The 9,968-nt window shown below is 32.7% G+C and overlaps 1 protein-coding gene across 1 annotated transcript; it reads right to left on the reverse strand.

The window, feature by feature from the left end:
- Positions 1-7,809: 7,809 nt before the first annotated feature.
- LOC147407593 (putative jasmonic acid carboxyl methyltransferase 2) lies at positions 7,810-9,385 on the reverse strand. The gene is made up of 3 exons (XM_086432851.1): positions 9,256-9,385; positions 8,460-9,137; positions 7,810-8,376 (listed from the first exon to the last, which is right to left on the reverse strand). The coding sequence occupies exons 1-3, from the start codon at positions 9,328-9,330 to the stop codon at positions 8,020-8,022; spliced, it is 1,110 nt and encodes a 369-aa protein (XP_086288977.1). The 5' UTR covers positions 9,331-9,385; the 3' UTR covers positions 7,810-8,019.
- Between the last annotated feature and the right edge of the window lie 583 nt (positions 9,386-9,968).

A 9,968-nucleotide genomic window follows, 5' to 3' on the forward strand; every position in this document is an offset into this window, starting at 1 on the left:
AAACAGCTGTAAACATCTGGAACACTAAAAAACTTATTTAATAGAGTATTGTAAAAGTGCAATGTTGTTTACTAGAATTTGATAATCATTGTTTGATACAGCTATTGGATTCTACTAAAATGATCAGAATACCCTTAATGTTAATAATGCACAAAAAATGATCATAATACTTTAATAAATATATAATTACACTAAATATATATATATTATATATATATATAAATATAATAAATTTATATTAAAATTTTATAAAAATAATTATTTTAATTTAAATAAATTTATAAATTTTATAATTCTATTAAAATTTCGACAGCATCTCATTTTAAAAATGGATATATGGAATTTTCCTAATAAAAAAAAAACTTGCATAATACACAATCCAACATCTTATATACATAACACATCCATATGTATTTGTGCATAAATCAATATTTTTTTTTTGCACTTTTTTTTTAACTTTATAACACAATAGAGAGGGCAAAACCTTGTGAGTCCAACTTTTTTCATTCTGATTTCGAGCAAAGTCCTTTGAATTACCACTCCTTGGCCATATAATCAATCAACTATAAACATATACAATTTTAAACCAAAAGAGGAAACATGAACATGAGATGGTTATTTCTTGGTTTTTGTCCATGGTTTAAAATTCATGGACTCGACTAGACTCTACCAATGACTCGATTGATTTTCAAGTTAAGTGCTGCTAAAACTCGTTAAACCATTCACTATGTCAACTCTAAAAACTCATCCAGGCCTGACCAAAAATGCAATAAGTCGAGTTAAAAAAATTGTCAAGTTATAGAGATAAATGATCTCTTTAAATAATTGAGTCCAAAGACATAAAATTAAGTTTGTTTTTCAAAAAAGAAAAAAGTCATCATTTCAACTTATTAACATAAATAAAGATAAAATTTAACCTCAAATTCAATGAATTACAAATCAAAGGAAACGATCGAGAGAACAGTTGAATTTAAGGTTGTATTTGATCGTACTTGCCATTAGATCTTAGTGTTTGGTGTTTGAATTTCACAGTAGATTGTGAGAGACATTGGAGAGAGATCGCGGTTGGTGTTTGAAGCATGTAAGAGATCGGAGATGGATTGTTGTATCGTCGATCGAGGATGCATGTCATCGACAATGGCGTCGATCGTAGATTAATTATTGTGGGGTTTAGGTTGAACGAAGAAGAGAGAGAGATATTGGGTTTTATTATTTTACATCGTGGGAGTGAAGTTGGAAATACGTTATTTGATGAAGGGTATTTAGGTCATTTCACTTTAACATTTTTAAACGCAGTTGTGAGAAGCTCTTTTCCTCCGTTCTTCAAAATTGAGGTAAAAAAAAAAAGTTAAAAAGTCATTTTTTGAAGCGCTATCAAACGCAAATTGCGATACAAAATTGAGTTTTTAATTGGAAAAACTGTGAAAAATAGATTTTGAAGTGCTATCAAACACGCAATTAGTTGATAGTTTTTAAGTGTTGATACCAAAGACCTAGGTTTAAATCTTGTCAGGAGCTACTGGACTCATTAAAATCAAGATCACCAATCAGAAAAAAAAAATGTTATTAAAATATAAAAACGCTAATACATAACAGTAAATGATGGGACATGTTATAATATTAGATTATCTATATAAAATTTCTAAAATAACCTTTCAAATTGATTATAAAGATAATTATACCCTAATAAAAATATGAGACGTGATGGAGTAACATTGAATACTCGATGAAAAGAATATATGATTATGGCACACACCCACGTCAGAAATGTCCCCCATGATATAAATTTCAATGTTACTTCAGTATTATCCTAAAAATATCGAGCTTTTTAAGTCTTGGGTTTGCACATACCACTTACAAGGTATTAGAAAAAAGATAATTTTTATGTGGGCATAGTTTGGCACATAAGAAGAATCTTACAATTATCCTCACGCAAATGAGTGATAGTATTATTGGTAACGGTACTGAAATGCAAACACGAGATATTCATCGAAAGCCTTGGCCCAAGTTAATGGATAAGTTGAGAAGGAAAGCCAGGAAAATAGACTTCATACCAAAGAGGGGGACTCTTGAGTGCGCCACAAGTCAAGGTTTCCCGCTAAGGTCACTCCAAGACGACTCTATTGATGGGACTTAGACTTTACCTTAACTTTAATCTAGGCAAAAATAAAAGGTCGACTTAATAGTATGGCCCACTGTACCTCTCTTTAGTCATATATGTGTTGGTTGCTTTAAACCTACCGGACAAATACTTCCCTAGGGTCCTACCTTATTGATATTTGTAGAGGATTTGGCATCATGAAACAATGTAATAAGATTTATTGAGATGCATTAAATTATTTTCTATGAGAATCTGAATTAGCATAAGATTAATATAATTAATCTAATTAGATTGGGAATAGATGTAGGATCTTATCCGAATGTTGTTATTGATGTATTTTGATCTATCTATAGATGTACTCATAACCATTATCTAAGAATAAATTAAATCTTATTTCTTTATAGAGCCCTACAACATTTACATAGAAAACAAAATAAATCTTAAATGCTAAGGTTTCCCAAGTAAGATGTATTTCAAAAAAATTTATTTTAATCCCTCAATAAATTTAACTGATTTCTAAGAAAATCTTATTTTCCAATTATCGCAACAATCAGATTTTGGTGAAGCCTCGACTGTTTGTCGAGACTAGAAAAATCCTAAAAATTTTTGTTGGACTTCTTCAAACAAAGTTGAGTGCTGATTTTGAACTCAACCTGACTGGGAAACTCAAAATCTCACTAACGTGGCATGGGCAAAGAATCGTAGATTCTATCCTTCGGGATATACAATCAACCTGATATCTACAGTTGTATATCCCGAAGGTATAGTTGGGTATCCCGAGCGAAAGAATCTATAGTTCTTTGCTCATGACACGTCAGTGAGTTTTGAGTTTGACTATCAAATTGAGTTCAAAAATCATTTGCCTACAAAGTTGGTTGTGATGTTAATGGACAGAAGAATCCTTTACAAGATCCTTCATGGTAGAATAAGTCCTGTTTAAACAAAAATCTGACACTATTTAATTGTATGTGGCGAAGGTAATTTTAGAGAAATTCTATTGCTAGTTTGCCAAATCAACTTTTGCTAACGCCACCCCAATTCATAGGTAAATCACCAAAGAATTAACACACAATTTGGGGTGGCATTAGAAAAAGTTAGTGTGGAAATAGAATCACTCTAATTTTAATATGGACCAACTAATTGCACACCACTCATTATCAATTGCACTCCATCACTTGAAAAATCCCATTTGCACTCCATTTGGATTATTACATTCCAAAAATAATTAAAAAAAAGTTGCACTCTTCTTTTGTGTTTTTAATATTTTGTTTTTTCTCATTTATGCACAAAACAATTATTGCTAGTTCAATAATTTTTGCAGAAATTTTTTTTTTTTATTCTTGATTTAGAATCATGTTTATAAAATTATGTTTTCTTAAAATATATAGATTCAAATTAACTTCTAAAGAATGATTAGAAAATCAATGTCTTAATTAAATTGGAATCAAAGAGAATACAAACAAAATCAATCACAAAACACTATTAAAATAAAGCACGAGCAAATAATACAAAATTAAAAGTTAAAATAAAACTTAAATGTTAAAAAATTTGGTATCCGAGTGCAAGCAGTAGGCTAAATTATAGACTAGAAAAATATAAAAAAAATAAAAAATAAAAAATAAAAAATAAAAAAAATTTAAGGTTGGTGTGTAACTAGTCGGTCCTTTTTAATATTTTATAAGTTTCACCGAACATTCCTTTAATCTCAACGGTCTGTTTGATGGGGAGCCTCTACCGTGAGTTAAAGTTAGAGTAGTTTTTAAAGTTAATGGAATGGTCTTATGTGGTACGTACTTTGTAGTTGAGGAGCCACCACTAATATTATTAAAAAATAAAAAGAAACCTGCCTTTTTAATTTTAATTTAATTTTAAACTTTTGAACTAGGAAAGCACGAGTGACTGTTTGCTGACAGCGCTCTCCAGCAATGTTTTGACATGTGGCATGACAATGTAAGTGATAAAGATAGAAATTTGTCGCTCTCTCTCCGGCACCGAAAAATCTTAAATCGAAAAAAAAAATTGTGGGATCCACATGAATTATCATATAAGAAATCCAACACCACAATCTTTTAAATTTTATGAAAAAACTCATGATAAAAAGAAAATAATATTTTTCTAGCGTAATTAATAGTGTTGAAAATGAACGATTATTAAACATTCAAATTTAAAATAAAATATAATAGTGAAAAATAACTTTTTTTAATATATATATGTGGGTCAGGTTCAAGGGCCATGTGAGAAAACATGTAAGAAAACTTTCGTTTTTCAAAATAAGGGTTAGAGGTTTTGGATTGAGCTGATTTTTTGCAATGATGGTCACTATGATGAGAAGATCATCCTCACAAAAAATCAGCTCAATCAGAAACCTCTAAATCCATCAAAAGTGATTTACAAATTAGTGATAAAAATTGAAAAAAAATCGACGGTCCACATTCTAAATCACTTTTAATGGGGTTAGAAGTTTCAGATTGGGCTGATTTTTTTTTTGGATGATCTTCCCATCATAGAGATCATCCTCACAAAAAAATCAGCTCAATCTAAAATTTCTAATCCATATTTTAAAATTTTATTTACCGCCAAAAGTTTTCTTACATGTTTTCTCACATGGCCCTTGAACCTGACCCTATATATATATATATAGAACAGCGTTCCTAAGACTCATATTGGGACTCACATTGCGACACACCGTTTTGTCTTATATGGGCAAAAATATTTGGAATGGGCTGATTTTTTGTGAGGATGATCTCTATGGTGAGGAGATCATCCTTGCCAAAAATCAGCTCATTATGAAACTTCTAGACCGTCCAATTTTTGTTGAAAAATTATAGACCGTCCAATTTTTGTAAATCAATTTTGATGGGGTTAGAAGTTTTGGAATGGGATGATTTTTTGCCAGGATGATCCCCTCATCACAGAGATCATCCTCACAAAAAAATCAGCTCATTCCAAACATTTTTGCCCATATAAGACAAAACGGTGTGTCGCAATGTGAGTCTCAATATGAGTCTTAGGAACGTGACCCGTATATATATATATATATATATATATATGGGAAATGTTCAGCAACAAACATTTTGGCAAAACATTTTTCAAAATATAGGTTAGAGGTTTTGGAATGAGCTGATTTTTGGTAAGGATGATCTCTACGGTGAGGAGATCATCATCACCAAAAATCAGCCCATTTCGAAACTTCTAACCCTATCAAAAATGGTTTACAAAAAATGGACGGTCCACGATTTTTCAACTTATAAACTGGGGTTAGAAGTTTTGGAATGGGCTGATTTTTGGTGAAAATGATCTCCTCACCGTAGAGATCATCCTCACCAAAAATCAGCCCATTCAAAAACCTCTAACCCATGTTTTGAAAAATAGTTTGCCAAAATGTTTGTCAAAATGTTTGTTGCTGAACGAGACCCTATATATATATATAGGGAAATGTTCAGCACCCTAAGTTTTACCACACATTTTAAGAAACGTTTTTTGTCCTATATAGGTTAGAAGTTTTGGAATGAGCTGATTTTTGGTGAGGATGATCTCTATGATTAGAAGATCATCCTCCCCAAAAATCAGCCCATTCCGAAATGTTTAGCCCCATGTTTACACGTTGAAAAATCGTGGACCGTCCATTTTTTGTAAATCAATTTTGATGGGGTTAGAAGTTTTGGAATGAGCTGATTTTTGGTGAGGATGATCTCCTCACCATAGAGATCATCCTCACCAAAAATCAGCTCATTCCGAAACTTCTAACCCATGTAAGACAACACGCGTTTGTTAAAGTGTGTGGTAAAACTAAGGGTGGCGAACGGGACCCATATATATATATGATCCCGTTCAATGGCAAACTTTTTGACAAAATATTTTTCAAAACATAAGTTAGAAGTTTTGGAATGGGCTAATTTTTGGTGAGGATGATCTCTACGGTGAGGAGATCATCATCACCAAAAATCAGCCCATTCCAAAACTTCTAACCCCATCAAAAATAGTTTACAAAAAATGAACGGTCCACGATTTTTCAACTTGTAAACATGGGTTAGAAGTTTTGGAATGGGCTGATTTTTGGTGAGGAGATCTAACTCATGTTTTGAAAAATGTTTTGCCAAAAAGTTAGCCATTGAACACTATCCATATATATATATATATATATATGGGGTCAGGATTCATAGATACATAAAGCTACTCATAAAACTACAACGTGTTTTGTCTTATATGGGTAAAAATGTTCAAAATGGACTAATTTTTTGTGATGATGATCTCTATGGTGAAGAGATCATCCTCACCAAAAATTAGTCCATTTTGAAATTTCTAGCACCATGTTTATAAGTTGAAGAATTCTTGATTGTTTATTTTTTGTAAACCACTTTTGATGGGGTTAGAAGTTTTGGAATTGATTGATTTTTTGCAAGGATGATCCTCTCACTATAGAGATCATTCTCATAAAAAATCAGTCTATTCCAGACATCTTTGCCCATATAAGACAAAACATGTTTTAACTTTATGAGTAGTTTTATGTGTTTACGGATCATAACCCATATAAATATATATAGGGAGTAGTTCGGCAGTCCTAAAGTTTGCCAAATTTTATGTCAAACATTTTTTGTAAATCACTTTTGATGGGGTTAGAAGTTTTGGAATAGGCTGATTTTTTGTAAGGATGATCTCTACGGTGAAGAGATCATCTTCACAAAAAATCAGCTCATTTTGAAATTCTAACCCTAGTTTACAAGTTAAAGAATCGTGGACCGTCCAATTTTTGTAAATCACTTTTGATGGGGTTAAAAGTTTTGGAATAGGCTGATTTTTGGTGAGGATGATCTCCTCATCATAGAGATCATCCTCACAAAAAATCAGCTCATTCCAAAGCTTCTAACCCATATTTTAAAAAATGTTTGGCACCAAACTTGGCAAACTTTAAGGCTGCTAAATCGTCCCCTATATATATATATATTCAAATTCATAGAATTTCGTCCTCTACGACAGTGTTGTATTGGATCATGTTTTTGAATGCCACAATGTGATGTTATCAAAAAATTTCATTTTTTTTCACTATGAGGATAAAAGAGAAAAAAAATTTTGTTAAGGGAAAATTACTTAAAGGACCTTGGTAGAGGGATTTTTTTTCTGAATAGCCATTAAGTTTTGGACGGTCTCTTAATAGTCCAATTCGTAATTTTTTCTTTTCTTAACAATCTCTGACCTCATCTCCCACATTTCTTATGATTGAATTCCATAGTCGTTCAAACTCAATGTTTTTATCCAAAAAAGTTGGATTTTTGACATCTCAACTAAGTATTGGGGGCTTCATTTCATTGGAAAGGATTTAAGAAGGAAGAAGACATCATTTTCAAGGGGGTTTTCAAACATTTTGAAGATGTATATAAAAAAATTAAGATTTTTTCATTTTTTTTCTTAGTTTTTAGATGAAAATTAATCAAGAATGATTCTTTTGAGTTAAAATCATCTTAACAAATTGTTATCTCAAGTTTTTAAACGATCTTTTCATATATTTTAATTGAAAATTGAAAATTAGTGGGTTTTACTAGTGTCAATTTCACTATTTTTTAAATTAAAAGTGGTGAACTCGACAGTAAACAATGGTGAGTTTTGCGATAAAAATTATGAACTCGACACTAAGTAAAAAAAGCTTCGAGTTCAACTATAAAAAAAAACTGTGAGCTCGACACTAATTATGAGGGAACATTAAAAAATTAAAAAGTTGAATAAATGTCCAATCAAACTATCACAAATTTTAGGGATTATTTAGAAATAAATAATTTTCCCATATTTTCAAACATTAATTTTTCAGAACAAGAGAATATCTTATCTCTGGCTTGTGGCACAACTTGCCCAATGTAAAGTTCCATATTTGGTTATTTGAAACAAGCTTCATTATAGTAACATATAGTAAACTTAGAGGATCTTCATTCTTTCTTTGTCGCGGAGATGACTACATTGACATACTTGGCTTCATCTTTCATTAGGAGCTCAATCGCCTTCTTCATGAACCTAGAGAACAAATCATCCATAATTTCCTCTCCGAAGTGACTCTCCAGCATTGATTCAGCCACAGCTCTTATGCACATGGCTATGTTTTGCCCCCTATTAATTTTGTCTCTTTTATCATCTTCTTCAATGTTACCATCCCAATCAACTTCGAAAGTCTCGAGTCGATCGAGCTTAAATGATCCTTCAGCCTGAATTAAGTTCTTTATTTCTTTAGCAGAAGCCGCATAATATGGAAGGTTGAAGGAGTCCAGTTTTTCCTCGTCCACGAACCCCTACATTGAATTAAGCTGATTTTTATAAGATATAAAACAATGGGTTAACAGTAGGATACTAAAATGGGTAACAATTAAGGTACCTCTGTGACCATGTCACTGAGAGCGGACCCTAATAATGTCCAAGGTGTGCAATTTTCATCTTTTGAGGGATCATCAGTTCTCCTACCCATAAATGTTAGGACCATTCTTCCTCCGGGAATTATTTCTTCGGATCGTAATCTAAGAAACAACGAGAAGTCCCACTGAAATTGCTCAAAGTACGACTTAAGCATGTTCGGAGGGCTCGTCGTTGTTAAGTAAATATTTCCCTTGTTCAATGGAGTTTCTCCTTCACTTTCAAACCCTTGAGGAACCCGAGAGAGAAAGTGGAGGCTATAAGAAGAGTGAACAAAGTGAATAGTTTCTCTTGGAAATAGCCTCCCATAGAAAGATCCAGGCATTCCGGTTATGAAACACGGACCGAACTCATCGCCTTTCTCTTTCTTGAGTTTTTCATAAAAAGTAGGCAACGACCTGAAGATGGTGTTAAAATCATTTCCTGGGAGATCATTTAGGAAGACTTGGAATCCGGGTGGCTGACGATTCAAATGGTGGCATTTCATTTCAATTGTATCTATTATCTCAGAGATCACCACTAGGGTGTTGGGTCCTGAAGAGCAACCTAAATCTGCAATCCTTAGGCACTGAGGGAGGGTCGAGCAGTACAGATTTAGTATGGTCTCTTCTACTATGGGTTTCACCTTGGCAATCACTGTTCTCTGTAAACATATAATGCAAATCATTTAGAAGGAAACTCAATAGGTAGGAAATCAACAAAGAAAAAAATATGTTTGTGTGTGTGTGTGTGTGTGAGAGAGAGAGAGAGAGAGGAGATACTTGAAGTATGGAGTTATTAGCATAGCTGAGTTCTCTTTCTCCTCCATTCATGTGAAGAACTTGTTCCACATCCATGGCCAGCTATCTATCTAAGCTTTGATCACTCACTTCTCTTTAGAGATTCTTCTCCTTTTAGAGTTGAGAATCTAGAGAGACCACGCAGCTATTTATAAGCACCTTACAAGGAGGAAACAGAATGATAAAAAAAGAAATTCCATTTTTTTAGAGTCGTGCTTGGGTGACACAGGATTTACTGTGATTCTCACAATTCTGGCATGAACATGCATACAAAACCGTCAATTGTTTTTTATCGTATCACGAGGAAACACATCTATGATTATGTGGACATCCCACGTCGGACTTGTGAGAATCGCAGTAAATGACAGAGTGTTTCCTAGCGATACGAGTAAAAACCATTATGTTATGCACACGCAAACATGTACAACGTGAAACAGGCTTCTATCCCATTAAACCCCGAAGCGGATCCTCTGTGGTGCCTCTTCCCTGTTGTGTCTTTTAATTAGTAGAAATTGAAATCGTGAGAATAAAATCAGACAACTCAGCCTTGTATGGATCATAGTGTAGATTAGATTTGAAATTTTTTTTTTTTTTTTTTTTTTGAAAATAATAGATTTCTTTGAGTCCGATGTAGGCTTTGAAGATGGACGGTCCATGACCTCTAATTTTTTTAACGAAACAGATTTTTGTGACTA

This window comes from Akebia trifoliata, chromosome 3 (assembly GCF_017979445.1).
Source record: "Akebia trifoliata isolate Shusen 1 chromosome 3, ASM1797944v1, whole genome shotgun sequence".
Classification (NCBI taxonomy): Eukaryota; Viridiplantae; Streptophyta; class Magnoliopsida; order Ranunculales; family Lardizabalaceae; genus Akebia; species Akebia trifoliata.